This window comes from Pyrus communis, chromosome 10 (genome assembly GCF_041283825.1).
Source record: "Pyrus communis isolate YQ-2024b chromosome 10, ASM4128382v1, whole genome shotgun sequence".
NCBI classification, from domain to species: Eukaryota; Viridiplantae; Streptophyta; class Magnoliopsida; order Rosales; family Rosaceae; genus Pyrus; species Pyrus communis.
In genome coordinates this window covers 24,962,900-24,978,167 of record NC_142574.1, presented here as the reverse complement: position 1 = coordinate 24,978,167, position 15,268 = coordinate 24,962,900, and the positions used below count along the sequence as shown (strand labels likewise).

The window sequence follows — 15,268 nt, the reverse complement described above, 5'->3', positions numbered from 1 at the left end:
TTATAATTTTGTTGAGAATAAATTCCACATTAATGAGAGAATGGACTTTACATTGGCTTATAAGTAAATTGGGTTACTTACTATATTGCCAATTCATCTTATGGTGGAACCTCAACTTTCTTCATAGTATCGAGTAGGTTGTCCTGCTTGTGAAGCTCAATGGTCACGCGTGCTCCACATCACCCTGTTGTGTTGTTCACATTGATATGAGGAGGGACTTTGCATGAGCTTATAAGTAAGTTGAGCTACTCCCTATATTGTCAATTAGTTTTATGATGAAACTTCAACTTTCTTCAATTTAATACTCTCATCCAAAGAGAGGAAAAAAATAAAACAAATGCCAAGCCATTGAATTAGCACTAGTAATGAAAAAGATTTAAAAAAATATTAGAATGTAAGCGTTCAACTTAAAACCATTTAAGCACTTATGCAAGACTTCAATTTTTCACAAAGACAATGTTTGGTTCCCTCCAATGCACACGAGAAAATGAAAACGCGTTTGGGTTGACAAATCAAAGGTAACAAACTTTTGGTTAGGAACTTCCGGATGTTGTAGCCCCTGCAATGAGTGGCTCCCATGAACGCCGATCTCACACGATAGTAGTCGTACTCAAGAATTTTCTCCACGAGCATAGGGCTAGGAATAATTTGTGCTCTTCTTAGCCTTGATATTTGAGGTCCTTGAGTCCCCTCCTATGGTTGTTGGACTTCTTCATATTAAGAACCTGGTGTTTCTCAACTGAGCTTGTAACGCAGTTTTGGTGCCTTCTCCAGTTTGTATCCTTTCAGTGTTTCTTCTTTCTCCAAATATCATTTTTTCTACATTGAGATTGGCTACCTGATCTGACAGTACACATAGCCATGTTTATAAAAAATGCAATGAGGGACAGAAGTTTTGGTTTTGGTGGTGTAATCTGGCTTAGAAAATCTTAAAAGTTTGCACCGAGATCTTTTAAAATAAAATTTCATGTCTGAAATGCTCAAGGAGCCCTAAGACACGCATAGTATTAGGTTTAGGCGATAAAGTTTAAGGCAATATTGATTTATGATTTACGCTTATTGATGAACAGTTGGAATGCATGAGAAACAAACTTTGCATATATATAAAGAATAAAATCTCTGTTAAATTTGTGTTGTTTGGTGTATTGACTGCATACATAATTAGTTTGTAAATTCAATGCTTCGATGATTGGTATTTTAGATCATGCATTATATTTCAATTATAAAATTTGGAAATATGACTTTAGTCCCTATTTTTTTTTTTTTCAACATAAATTCCGACATAATTTTTTTTACTCAAATAAAACTCCTTGACTAGACCCCACCTAAGCAAATTTATTAATTATGATTGACTTTAGACACTTTAAAAATATAACATGCCTAATATACATAGTGGGCGTGATTTTAACATGGTAGTCATAGTTTAATGTTGTAGCTTAAGTGGCAAATAACATCTCTATCCCTCGTTCAGAAGTCCGTGTTCTAAATCTCTCTCCCCTACTATCGGTTGTATATATAATAAAAAAGGGTCTAATTGTGAAACTGAAATATCATGAATCCATTATACTTGAAATTTGTAATTACTACAAATGTCTTAATATATTTTCCATGGTGGGGGAGAGAGACTCTTGTTTTCTCAAATCTGCCCCCATTAGGTTCAACATGAAGAACAAGAAATTGCACTCAGCAAAAAAAAATAAAAATGATTAAAATGTAAAAACGATCGCGATGGGACTCGAACCCACAATCTCCCGCTCCGGAGGCGAGCGCCTTATCCATTAGGCCACGCGATCAGGCGTTGACAAATTTACCATAATATTTTATTTAAATTATTTTTGTTTTCTTCAGATTTGGACGCGAATTGGTTAGAAATATCCGATTCCGAGCTGAAAAGTTCGAAAATATTTTGTCCGATTCAAATCCGAACCCCCCACCCTCCCCGCCGCGAAAAGAATTGGATAGGAATTCGAAGTGAACATTCCGAATATATATTACGTGGAGAGAGTTATGGAGATGAGATACTTTTGAACTTTGGTATAGAATTAGTTCACTACTTTCTAATAGGCCAACCAACAATTAGTGATGTATGAAGATAGGGATGTTACTTGCAGTACAAGTAATAGGCTAAGCGTAAATCGATATGCTGATATCATAAATACGGACCAATAAGATGGAAAGAAAAATCGTAATTTATAGGCTTCATATGAAGAGAAAAATGCATTGAGAAGTAAAAGGGTTATGAATGAAACAAAATACTTAAATTTCTTGCAACAAATTCAGGATATCGTCCTGGAGGATCCTGACCACCTGCTTTGTTGCAAGCCGAAGCTCCTTCTTAGAAGGGGACACCCACCAGGGTAACTAGGACGACACTCAAACGATTGGCATTGCTGGTTTGAAGCCTTGTTATGCATATGTATCTTCGTTAATGTTTGAGCTACATGTTATGCATATGTAGCATCGTTAATGTTTGAACTACATGTTATGCAATAGATACTGATAATTTCGAGAACGAAATTTTTATATGGAGGAAGGACGTGAAATGAACCCCATTACACTATTCAAATTCTCGTATTTCATATTTACGCGAATTTATTTTAGTTTTTTTTTTCATTTATTTTATAATTAAAGTTGACTAGTTACAAAGTTTGATTTTCCGTAATTAGTCATTAAAAATCCGTAGAACTTTCAAGGTCACTTTTAGCATTTTCAATACGGAAAGGAAGAGTGACAAGTTCAAGAAATATGGAAATAGAACTTTATTTACTCTGTCAATAAACCCCTTCAATCTGCTGCTCTGATTCATGTGTCACATAAGAACCTCGTTAGAGTGCAAAAAGGAGGGCATAAGAGGTTGAGATTATAAACGAAAAACACAGGTTTCGATTCAGTAGCATGACTTGTAACCGGATGTCTTAATTGTGATACAAGTTTCCAGCAATACCACTTCGTTACACGCTTTCTGTAGAAGTGTTGATGGGTGTGTCGGGCTGTGCACCCCATTCAGTCCAAGATCCGTCATAGACTGGTACCTCAGGCTTACCAAGTCGATGAAGACCCTAACGAGAGCACATGAATACGAGAAGTGTGAATAAAAGCGGCATGGTTACTTACTAAAACATATATTGAACGAATGTATCTGGAAAACTAAAACCATTGTTTACGTTCATGAGCAATTATTGAAAAGAAACTTCATCTCAGTAATGTGTTTCTATCTCTAAAAGGAAAGAGAAAGGAGATAAAAGATGGACTACTATCTCCTTTTCATCCTACCAAGATATAAACAAGTGTGCGCGCGCACAAACACCTACGTTATCTCTGTGTGTGTTTGTAGAGAGAGAGAGAGAGAGAGAGAGAGAGAGAGAGAGAGTCTTACCAATGCGAGAATACAAGCTGTTACACCAGTACCACATGAAGTCACGACAGGGCTTTCCAAGGAGATGCCTGCAGCATGAGGTTAGGATCGTTAATTAATTATCACATATACCTTCTGACCAATTAAAACATTCTACTAAGGAAATATAATCCACATGGCGTGGACAAATAGCATATATATACTTTTCATAAATTGGGTCTTTGGTAAAATTATGCACTGCTAAATGAGGGGGTCACTATCTCAAAATAGTAAGACATTCAACATCTATATACTAGTCCGAGCAAATGTGCTAGGCAAAACATGCATTCTTTGTTTGCGGTTGAGCTTGTATGTTTAAGAAAGAGACAACGCTCGAAAACTGGATTCTTGTGTACGGAATCATAGGGTACAACAAACAAGTGTCCAAGATCTAAGACAGCAAAAGGTAACTATAAAACAAAAAGGTTATTACCTTCTTCATCAAATCGGGCTTTCAGCTTATCTGCTGGTAAGAGTGTCCCTGAAGAATCCAACAACTGTAAGGAAACAACACATTTGTTAATCAACAGCTTATGCAGCAAACCGTTCTTTACATAATCCAACACATTTGTGTTGCAATTTCAAAAGGAATAAGAAATAGACTATTAGGAAAAGGAGGGTTGAAATTGCTAACATTGCAAATGTTATAAAGTTCAGACACTGATAGAATCATCACAAACCCTAGGGATGCACCATCAGGTAACCACTATAATAACACAAGCAGTTGATCTTTTTACCTGAGGAAAAGGAATGCACTTGCTTCCAGGTACATGACCACTTCTTATCCCTTTCCGAGGCTCTAATGTAGTTCCATCGAACCTGCAACAGCAAATTTCTGTCAAATCCAAGATTTTTAATGCAATTACAAATTTCCGTTAAATCCAAGATTAATGCAAGAACAGTCATAAGAAATAGGCCTTCAAAACCATGTCACGAATAGGAAAAATAAACTCTAATAAACCGTCTCCATATAATCTGAAATAAATTCCTTTATGTGAGGCAGATAAAAAACACAGAAAATTTAGGGTGCTCAACATACTGTTATCTTATCTCAATCAAAATTACCAATTCCAAACCAATTATTTGACGATGAATGAATGAACAGGTTCCAGCTGGTGATTCACAAAATTAGGGAAAAAATAACAGACCAAGAATTACTCAAGTTTCACATCACTTGGTAGCATAAAGAATACCTGGCCTTTGATCTGGCATCTATAAGCTGGTGAGTTCCTTCCTCAACATTTTTTCTAACCTGAAAAATACAGTAGGAAATATAAAACAAGGGTAAAAAGAAGCGGAATGGGTTTAATTTGTTAGTTGAAAACCATAGTTGCCACCAATTTCAGGGGATGAATTCAAGACATGCACCTTTACTAGTTAATTAAGATAGAGAGACCAAACCTGATCAAGAGTCCAGACAAGGTGTGGCTGAAACTTAGTCTGAAATGTGGTGGGCCCAACCTGCAGAACAAAATTTCATTCACTGAATCCATCACAACAAGCCTTGAAAACTATCACAGGTTAATATAAAAACTCAGGACAGCAATAAAAGTTGTGTAAGAACAGCAATTTTCTAGATGTCAAGAAAAATCTACAATGTACAGATTAACATCATAAAAGAAAACAAAAAAGCATTATGATATCTGGTAGTGGTGGCAGTTCTACTTTTATCCATGTTCCACAAAACATTCTGTAATAACCATAACCATATGCTAATGGCTTTTGGATTCAGAGAATTCCAATATCCCTGTCAGTGTCAAAACATAACAGATTTCAGAGACAATTATATAAACTGTGAACTTACTGCTTGTCCCTTGTATATTTTCTCTATTGCCTCACTGGCAGCACTAGCTTTCAAAATTGCATCACCAGAGGCACTAGATTCAACATCATATCCAGATGCACGCCATCTTGGCAGGCCTCCATCTAAAACCCAGACTCTGTCATGGCCAAATACTCGGAACATCCTTTCATTTTATAAGGAAATGAAGCATTAGATTGTAACACAATGAAAAGCGCAGAGCACAATTATTTATTACATTTCAGATGAGTTAAAACTTTAAATCTTTCAGAATCAGCCCCACAACTTACCACCATACACGAGCTGCACTAAAGATCCCTTTTCCATCATACACAACTAGATCATCTTTGTTCTCAATGCCAAGAGCAGAAACAGCAGCAGCAAATGCTTCCTCTGATGGTAACATATGCGGTAACTGTTACAAGTCATCATTTCTAAATCTTCAATAAAGAGAGAACAGGAGAGAGAAAGATAGTTAGAAAAGTGGTGTGTATGCCTAGTGATGATGGCGCACACACCCATAAGAACCAACAATCTCAAGAATTATTCATCAGAATTTGTTGACTTGAAGAATCATTCATCAGATTAATACTAACATCTTAATCATATACTTTGAATTATTTTCCAAAATGGCTAAATAAGGATGTATTTCTAAGTTAACTCAAACTAAAAGAATGAACTAAATCATTTACTGCAAGTGAGACTGGTGCAATCTGATATCATATTTTGACGAGAAACATAGAGTAGAAAATATCTTACTTTTGTATTGCGATCTGAAATTCCATCTACGTCAAAGAAAAGTGCACCAGGAATGTGAGCAACCTGTTGTGACAGAGATATGGAATTGACCAAAATGAGCCAAAGTGGTAAATGAAGCAATATGAAGTAATATGACGATATTAGAACAAGATTGGAGTTGATACATATATTATTAAGAATTATTACATGGCAGCAGCAGTCCAGAATTAAATTTTTGAAGAATAAAAACTCAGTTTAAAGTTATGATTATCACAAGTAGAAAGTTTGGTGAGCACCTGATACTCTTGAAGGGGATTCCTTTGCTCATCGGGCATGTACCAAGACGCATCTAGCACCTGAAGTAGATAACTTAAAAAATTCACCAACATGCATTGGAACAAAGGAAGCATATAGGAAAGCAGAAAAAAAAAGTGTAGTCTCCAATTAGAAGATGATTTGATACAATACATCATGATCTGACTGAAAAACAAATCACATACAATAGAAGGTGAAAGAGCATTGAGCATCAAGCATTTATTGGTAAATGGTAATATATTCAACTTATTCCAAATTTAAACTCCAGTGGAAGAAAGGGGATGAATAATAAATTATGTTTAATACAAACATGCCAAGACATGGTACCTTCAGATCAGGCTCTTTGAGGTTAGCATGGAGCCAATCAACAGAAACAACAGGCTCATTTGTAGACACAGATTGTGTTGAAAAATCAGCTCTTGCGCCAGCTACTGATGAAGCCATAACATGAGGAACCCGGGCAGATGTTCTATATTTCGTATAGGCAGGTTTAGCTTGTAAGAATTCTGTTCCCTTCTGCATGCACAGAAAAATCATCACATTGCATCTTGCCATAAGAAATAAGATTCGATTCAATAAATAGCTCAAACTTACCAGGCTACTAGCACACTTTTAAAATGAATACCGAACTAAAATACCAAATAAACAAACTTCCAAATAGATACGCAAAACCAAAACAATATTATCACTGAGAAATCTGAGGATCATGGCGATTCAGAAATAGCCACTTAAACTTTGCACCAGAAGAAGACCATAAAACCTAACGCTTGAGTTAAGAAGAGTTTGCAGTAAACTTTGTACCCGCCCTAGGAAGAATGCATGTTTTCAATGATTTCACTGCAAACACTTACTCCAAACCAACATCTTTATATAACCCTTGTGCCTAAGAGAACATAGGATTTTCAACGATTTGATGAAAACTATCTTGTAAGTAAGTAAGAGGCAGCTAAACAACCGGTATTCAAGCACTCTACAGTATAAAGGATATTTAATTAAACACGTAGCGAGTAACCCACTGCGGCAACTATGCTTTATACAGTAAAGCTAAGGTACAATACCAAATACTTCATATTATAGCGACTATGAAAGTCGGATTTTAGAAAACAAACAAGCAGACTCCAACAAATTCCCCATCTTTTTCAGTTCATGGCTATTGGAGTCAAGCAAGAGCTGCTAGGCTCAACGAAGGCAATCAGGAACGGAGACCATGTTCATAAAAACTACACTCAACGCCTACACAATGGTAAACTAAAATATCACCACAAGCCACTTCTGATTAAACAAAGAAAACCCCATGTCAGCAAAAAACTGAAACGCATTCCAGACAACTCAATTCACCGACAAAACTAAAACCCATGAACAAAATACAAAAAAACAGATACATGGGAGCAAGAAAAATGACAGGATAAAACCAAAAGATCGAAAATTTACACAAGGGGAATCAGCATATCATCCAAAAGAACAAAACCCACAAATCAAAATCGAAAATTAAACACGAAACGAATGGAAGATTGGTACTTACATGGACGAGGGAAGTGAAAAACTGGGGCTTTTGGCAGAGAGAGTGAGAGGAAGAGTGGAAAAGGCGATGACCCAGGAGAGTCCTTGCGAAAAGGGATGAAGCCATTCACTCAAAAGACCATAGAAATTAAAAAATGAAAGAAGAAGCCAACGGGTCTCCCTCTATCTATCAGCAGCAGCTCAGTGGGACGGTGACAGGATTTTACTTTATTTATACCTTCATTTCCTCGGACCTTCTTAGGGGAACCGTATAAATCATAAAATATTTGTTTTAAAAAGTTAATAATTTAAAAATTAAATTTTTTTACAATTTATATAAAAATATATGATATACTATTCGTATTCTCATTACAATAAAAAATTTCTTTTTTTTAAAAGCCTGTTTGGACAATTAAAATTCATATGCGAGCATATGAATTTGGAAAATTGCATTTCCATCACCCGAAATTTCATCTTTTGTGTATTTGCCACTTGGAATAGAAGTTTTTATAGTTCACCACCTAAACTAGAATCGTTTGCCAATGTGGCACATCTGTGCATTTTTCATTTACAATTTCATCAAGAGAATATACTATAAATAATGCAACTCAATTAATGGTGGTTGAATTAGTAATAAAGAGAAAATACTATAAATAATGTAATCTGCACGTTTATAATTTTATTCATTAGATTTAACAAGATGTGTTTTTGATGGAAGATTACGGGCAATAATTATATATTTCTTAGCCAAAATCTGATTAGATGAAGTGACACTGTAGCAAAATCTTTTACAAAAGTTGAATATAGATCGCTATCGACGTCTCTGAAACTACTTGGACTTACAAGTTGTTTCACATTGCTTACACCATCAACTTTTATCTTGTGTCGATATCACTATATCATTGGCTTCAAATCATGTGTTTCATGCTCGAAAGATTGAATATCATTACATCAGAGAATTCGGGCTCGTTTGGAAGTACTTTTAAAATAACTGAAACCATTGTTGGTGAAAGTGCTTTTCTATAATTCACTTGTATTTTTACTAACGATTGGTTCTAAAAACACTTTTAGTCATTTTAAAAATACTTCCAAACGAACCCCTTATTTGTCAAATTCATCTGCAAGTCGAGATCAAATTGTATACGTTCATAAAAAACGTTTTTCTTTCATGGGGACGATTTCAATTACTTGAATCCAAGTTTTATCTCAAGTTCCCTCCTCTCATCTCAACTTGAAGGAAAATCAGACAATTAGTGACAGAATAATGTGACAACGACTGAGTACCGTACTTTAAATGAGTCAATGATAGAATCACAAAGCTTTATGCTTATGATCAAAACAATTCATATTATAAATCACTCTATAATGATCGTTTCTACAAAAAATGAATTAAACTACGATCGTTTAGTTAATCTATTGTAGCAAATACATGGATAATTCGTGACTAACTCCGTTCATTTGTTTTTATATAATTTAATGACTAAACGACCTTAGTTTTAATTGGTTTTTTGCAAAGAAGGTCTTTATAGAATGATTTATAATATGAACCGTTATGATTATAAACACGAAGTTCTATGAATCGCAACGAACAGTTTTAAGTAGGAACTCCTACTCTTCCTTTGAGGAGCTAAGTATTTATTTGACCAATCCAGTGAGAATTCTTCTGGCCTAAACAAAGAAGGATATTTGGAATTCTTAATTTCGTGTTATCGGTTGGAAAACGATCCCAACAAAACAAATGACAGTCGGAACTGCTGCTTCAAAACATGACACAAGAAACAAGCACCAGATTTTGTATGGGTAAGAAATAAGAGAAGAAACCTTGCTTATAGCTATGCAGTTCATCTTAATCAACACTGAGACTACAAGTACCGTGTCCAACGAACTATGAATCTGACTTTCCTGTGATTTCGTGCAAATGTCAACGACACAATACAAATACCAACAACAACAACAACACAACCACAATATTGAAAGAGATGCTGGGGATGAAATTCACGCGCACTGGTACAACATGTGTAAACACAACCATATAAAGTAAAAGAGAATTTTGTTTTAATCAAAACCCACTTCTAATTAAGAAATGCGGGAATCTGAGACTCGTCTGATGAACTAGTGAAATAAAAGGTCTATCAATGCCCGCAATCAATCTACAAGGATGCATTAGAGATAAGGGTTCCAAAAACCCATGTACCTGCTGAACTTTAAAGCACAGCATAAGATCTCTCCATCAGACCAACAGGAAGCCAGGAGAGAAAAAACTAGAAAATTGCAAAGAGAACAAAACATATACAATAGAATTAGTAACCATACCAATCGATATTTCTGAATACATGATTGCTGCCCAAACTATTTCATGTAAGACACAGCTCGTCCATCTATCAGCAAAACTTATAAGGGTAATACTTCAAATTTACTTGATTGATTATGTGACTAGTACTTCCCAAGCCAAAAGAATAAAACCCGCACTTCTCAGCATTTTGTTTTTACTATGAACATTTTCTACTATGCTTTCCCTATTGCCCAAAAAAGGGTGTTCTGTAACTATGTAGTGCCAACAAAAGAGAGAGAGAGAGAGAGAGAGAGAGAGAGAGACCATGAATCATAAAGAATAAATTGAGTCCCAAATATTATACAGAATGAAAGAAAGACAATGCCGCTATATGCAAAATGCTCCATAATGTAACATAATGGATATAGGCAAGTATAACGAGATATCTTTCAGGATCAAAGATTAAAACCTGATAGCAAAAGAAATTTAGAAAGGAAATCCTTGATGGAAGTTCTTCTTGGAATAGTCTTCTGCCAATCGCTTCACACTCTTTGCATTTGTATAGAATTCCATTAATTCATCAGCAACATCCTTTGGGTGACAATTAATAAATGCCTTCAGAAACCTCTTCTCTGTCATCCTCAATGCCGTCAGCATCCTAGGGCCTTTAATCTGCAAGTCAAGACCCATTTCCTGAATCTTCCCTACAAGAAATACCCGTGGCTTCAACACAGCTTCCAGATTTGAGTACAGCAAAAATGGATTCTCAAGAATCACTTTAGCGGGGAACTTCATTTTTCCTATAATGAAAGTCATGTTCCTCTGAACCTTGTCAACTGACAGTGTAAACACAAGGGGAGAGCTTCCCAAAAGACCAAAGATTTCATCTTCCGAGAAACCAAACTTCTCAAAGTTAGATATCTTCTGACTGAGTGTTTCAAGGCGTGAAACGCCAATAATTGTGACAACGTACTTGTACATCCTGGAATCAGTTGAGAGCCTGGTTTTTCGAATATATTCCATCTTTTCATCATTAAATGAAGTTCTTGGAATCAATGTAGCGCGTTGTAGAAGCATTTGAATCAAGTCCTCCATGCTAAGACCAATTCCTTCATACAGCTTAATGACAGGCTTGATTTTATTGTGAAGGTCATAGATCAAGAGAGACGGGTTCCTTACAATGGCTTTGACAAGCACTTCCCTTGACACAAACAATCTCATAAAGAACTCAAGCCGCTCATCAATGCAATGATTAAATCGATAACTAAGAAACCGGGGGTAACAATTTATGATCTTCACGAGCTGAGGTGCAGTAATGCCCAAGCCACTTAGAACGTTTAGTTTGGACTGAAGCTGGTTAAGGTCAGTACTCCGCAAAACAGGCCGCCGCATGAACATCTTGGATATGTCTGTATCACTACAACCCCAGTTCCTCAGAACTTCTGCAGAATTCTTGGGTTGGTCTCTAATATCTACTTCAACACCTTCTTCCTGGGCTTGGCAAACCGTCGAATAGGTGGTGAGTGGGAAAAGTAAACCACTTGTTGGGTACAGAAGTTTCGGAAAAGCGACGAAATTTTGAGAGGGTGGCAATAAAATTCGGAACTTAAGTTGCTTAACTAAAGAACCAAATCTAGATGGCATGTCAGTAGTGCTACAATATTGGAATTCTATGAAATCCAGGCAACAAATTGTATTTGCACAAGGACCAATATGGAGAAATGGGCATTGATTAAATTCAAATTATTGGTTGAGGAATGTTTGGAAATCGGAATGCAGTAAAAGAATCAGTAGGAAGAATGGTAAGCTTTATCCAAAATTTCGAAACTCAAATCTTCTTACATACCCACAACAGCAATAAACTTGTGTCCTGATCCTCTCTGAACTGATGTAATCGAAACGAAACGGCGAAAAGCGTTTTCTGTAGGATTTACCACTGCCATTGATTCTGGATACTCATCATCTCGTCAGAGTGGCGCGCCAAGTTTTGAGCTTTCCATCTAATCCACAGAAAAAAGATATTTATTAGCAAATTAATAGATACTCAGATGCGAATATTCAACGAGAGAGAGAGAGAGAGAGGAGGACCTGGGCAGCCATGGATAGCCTTTGAGAGGATTTAAGGACAGTACGCGTCGAGGTTTTAGGCACAGGCAGAAGGAAGCGCATTCAGAGAATCAGTTTTGAGACTGGGTAATGCACCCATGATTTCGCTAATCGCACCAACAATTATTTATTTACTATTTTATCCTGCTATTTAGTATGAGACAATTTCGAATTTTTTCTCCGGCAGACCAAATAGGGACCCGCGTATACAATTGGCCCTAGTAAACTAATTAACTATTGTTACACACGATACTACTTAATATTTCTTTGATCACTATTGTCGTACGAGTAAGATGCTTAATAAAATGTCTTATGATAGTATAATTTAGAATTTAATACAGTAGAATACAACTAGTTAAAATGGTGTTTGAGTTCATTTTACCGTATGATGCAAAATTCAATACCATCCCTTCCTCAATGGGCGGCGAGAGATTTCCACGATCGAGAGATTTTGATAACTATCTTCACATTTTATTAAGGTTAGATGAAGGGAAACCTTTCTTGATGTTGTCCACAGTACTCAAATACCCTGAAACTTTGCCTCAAACTAAATGTAGTGAATACGACCTTTCGGTAATTCGTGGGAAGAAGTGTGATATAACTACACTATCAAAAGCAATGCTAAGGATGAATTTCATGCATCCTAGCACAAAGTTGTACAACAGGTTCATCAATATTTACAGTACGATTCAAAATCTAAATGATCGAAGTCTCCTTCCCGTCTCGTCTTCTCGCCATGGAAAAGAAATTAAGATCGAAAAAGCAACGATGCTATAAGATTAGTCACGCTTATATGCAAGAACGAAGAAAGCTGCACTATCTCCTTGCCCGCCACGCTTTGGTGAGTAACATGGATAGCAAAACGCCTTTTGCTTTTCGTTTAGAAATCCCCTCTTGGAGCCTCTACTGTGTTTGTTAGTTTGAGCAACTAGTGCTTCCTAAACACATTGGGGCGTTGAACCACCCTTCTTTGTTATCGAGTTCATTACTGTTACTCTTCACTGCGGCAGTCAAGTTCACTACCAGTCCCAAGAATGTAAACGGCAACAAATGACCCTATAAAATCAGAACAAATCAGCAGCCTACAAAGCAGATGAAATGTCGAACATCATTGAGTAGCGCATTGTAGTGAAAGAAGACACATCGAACCCCAAATAACGGATTACTTGAACGGTTGAACCCCAAATAAAGAAAAAACAACGCAAATGTATGCAAACTGCTCCAAGTTCACGTAACAAATGTATAGAGACCTGTACAGTAAGACGCGTTTTAGACATACAGATGAAAACCTGAGCCAAAAACATTCAGAAAGGAAATCCTTGATGTAACGTCCTTGAGGCTTCAGCCAACCGCTTTACACCCTTCACATTTTTGTAGTACTCCATCAGTTCATCAGCAACATCCTTTGGGTGACAACGAACAAATGCCTTCAAAAACCGCTTCTCCGTCATTCTCATTGCCCTCATCATCATAGGACCTTCAATCTTTTTATCAAGACCCATCTCCTGCACCTTCCACGCAAGAAGTACTCGTGGCTTCAACACATCCTCCAAATTCATGAACACCAAGCATGGGTGCTCAAGAACCGTAGTAGCAGGAAGCTTCATTTGTCCTAAAATGAAAGTCATGTTCCTCTGAACCTTATCGACCGATAGTGTCAGCACAAGGGGGAACTTCGCGAAAAGGGAAAAAATCTCATCTTCTGAGAAACCAAACTTCCCCAAATTTGCAACTTTCTTACGGATAGTTTCAAGTCGTGAAACGCCAATGATTGTGACAACATGCTTATACATCTTGGAACCAGTTGAAAGCCCGGTTTTTCGTATATATTCCATCTTTTCTTCATCAAATGAAGTTCTTGGGATCAACGTAGGCCGCAACAGAACCATTTGGATCAAGTCCTGCATACTAAGACCGACTCCTTGGTACAGCGCAATGGTGGGCTTGATTTTCTTCTGAAAGTCATAGGTCAGGAGAGAAGGGTTCCTCACAATGGCTTTGACAAGCACTTCCCTTGATCCAAACAATGTCATAAAGAACTCGAGCCGCTCATCCAAGCAATGGTTAACCCGAGAAGTGAGAAACCGGGGACGGCCAATGATAATCTTCACGAGCTCAGGCGCCGTGATGCCCAAGCCAGTTAGAAGCTTGAGTTTGCACTCAAGCTGGTTCGCGTCGGCATTCAGTAGAGAAGGCCCCCGCGTGGAGATCATCGAAATTTCAGTGTCACTACAGCCCAATTGCTTCAGAACTTGTAGAGAGTTCTTTGGTTGGTCTCCAATGTCTTCTCCCGCACTTTCTTCCTCAGTCAGGCAAATCGTCGAATAGGTGGCGGGTGTGAAAATAAACCACGTTGCCGGTAACAAAGTTTTGGGGAAAGATTGCAAATTTGGCGATGTGGGTAGGAAGATGCGGAGCTTCAGTAACGATCCAACTCTGAATTTCATGTCAGATATGGACTGTGATTCAATGCAGGAAGAACGCCAAAGGGGTGTTATCAATTTTGATATAAGTTCTACGTGCAAAACTTGATGGAGATTTTTCGTAGATTTACCTGTATATTGTGTTTGCAGCTGAATGGAAGGAAAATGTGTTAGCGTGAGTCAATATTAGGAAAAATAGGGAATGTAAATAATAGGAGTCCTTTATTAAGTAGGTTTGTGTATATGTTATTTGTTTCCTTGTAAAACTATAATAGTACTGATGTATATATTTCTAAACAAGTAATAGAAGAAAATTAATTTCCCGTAAAAGTTCTATTTGGTATCAAGAGCCAAAACCCTAGTTTTTTCTTTTCCGCTGTGCTTGGTTGACCTTATTTCTGCAAATCTTCTGCAGAAAACAGGTTGCCGTGTGGGTGTGTGCTGCTGCTGTGTATGCAGACTGTGTGTGTGCAGTTTGCTGCTGTATACTGCTGTGCAGTTTGCAGAAAATAGGTTGCCGTGTGGGTGTGTGCTGCTGCTGTGTGTGCAGACTGTGTGTGTGCAGTTTGCTGCTGTATACTGCTGTGCAGCACAATACCTTGCTGCTGTCGTGTGTGTGTGTTGCTGCCAAGACTTCGTGTGTCGTGCTGTTGCTTTTGTAAAGGGAAACACACAGCAAATTTTTCCCGCTGCATCCTTGCAGCAAAGTCAATTACTTG

General features: G+C 37.2%; 3 protein-coding genes and 1 non-coding gene across 6 annotated transcripts; all 4 read right to left on the bottom strand.

Annotated features, from left to right (window-relative positions):
- Positions 1–1,720: 1,720 nt before the first annotated feature.
- TRNAR-CCG (transfer RNA arginine (anticodon CCG)) lies at positions 1,721–1,793 on the bottom strand. The gene has a single exon. It is a non-coding gene; the product is annotated as a tRNA-Arg (tRNA).
- Positions 1,794–2,744: 951 nt separating this feature from the next.
- Positions 2,745–8,019, bottom strand: LOC137728976 (thiosulfate/3-mercaptopyruvate sulfurtransferase 1, mitochondrial). The gene is made up of 12 exons (XM_068467793.2): positions 7,771–8,019; positions 6,576–6,764; positions 6,230–6,289; positions 5,955–6,017; positions 5,486–5,610; positions 5,199–5,361; positions 4,796–4,855; positions 4,588–4,646; positions 4,132–4,213; positions 3,828–3,891; positions 3,377–3,444; positions 2,745–3,059 (listed from the first exon to the last, which is right to left on the bottom strand). Exons 1-12 carry the CDS (start codon positions 7,873–7,875, stop codon positions 2,952–2,954), a joined length of 1,146 nt encoding a protein of 381 aa, XP_068323894.2. The 5' UTR covers positions 7,876–8,019; the 3' UTR covers positions 2,745–2,951.
- A 1,617-nt stretch (positions 8,020–9,636) lies between these two features.
- Positions 9,637–12,266, bottom strand: LOC137730090 (transcription termination factor MTERF15, mitochondrial). The gene is made up of 3 exons (XM_088677212.1): positions 12,109–12,266; positions 10,490–12,020; positions 9,637–10,009 (listed from the first exon to the last, which is right to left on the bottom strand). The coding sequence occupies exon 2, from the start codon at positions 11,662–11,664 to the stop codon at positions 10,507–10,509; it is 1,158 nt and encodes a 385-aa protein (XP_088533338.1). The 5' UTR covers positions 11,665–12,020; positions 12,109–12,266; the 3' UTR covers positions 9,637–10,009; positions 10,490–10,506.
- Positions 12,267–12,703: 437 nt separating this feature from the next.
- LOC137730321 (transcription termination factor MTERF15, mitochondrial) lies at positions 12,704–14,711 on the bottom strand. 3 transcript variants are annotated; one of them, XR_015952468.1, is made up of 2 exons: positions 13,377–14,711; positions 12,704–13,182 (listed from the first exon to the last, which is right to left on the bottom strand). XR_015952468.1 is itself a non-coding variant. In XM_088678146.1 (2 exons), the coding sequence occupies exon 1, from the start codon at positions 14,571–14,573 to the stop codon at positions 13,431–13,433; it is 1,143 nt and encodes a 380-aa protein (XP_088534272.1). In that variant the 5' UTR covers positions 14,574–14,711; the 3' UTR covers positions 12,704–13,182; positions 13,406–13,430. The 3 variants fall into 3 exon arrangements, 2 of the variants coding, with proteins under 2 accessions (XP_088534272.1, XP_088534273.1); XM_088678146.1 differs by having other exon boundaries at positions 13,406–14,711; XM_088678147.1 differs by having other exon boundaries at positions 13,416–14,711.
- Positions 14,712–15,268: the final 557 nt, after the last annotated feature.

Bases quoted from the DNA above. Each gene is read 5' to 3' on its own strand.
- LOC137728976 (XM_068467793.2), bottom strand. From the start codon at position 7,875: ATGGCTTCATCCCTTTTCGCAAGGACTCTCCTGGGTCATCGCCTTTTC. The intron at 6,018-6,229 runs GTGCTCACCAAA...CTGTCACAACAG, and splicing joins ATCCCCTTCAAGAGTATCAG to GTTGCTCACATTCCTGGTGC. The intron at 4,214-4,587 runs GTATTCTTTATG...TTGCTGTTGCAG, and splicing joins GATGCCAGATCAAAGGCCAG to GTTCGATGGAACTACATTAG.
- LOC137730090 (XM_088677212.1), bottom strand. From the start codon at position 11,664: ATGCCATCTAGATTTGGTTCTTTAGTTAAGCAACTTAAGTTCCGAATT.
- LOC137730321 (XM_088678146.1), bottom strand. From the start codon at position 14,573: ATGAAATTCAGAGTTGGATCGTTACTGAAGCTCCGCATCTTCCTACCC.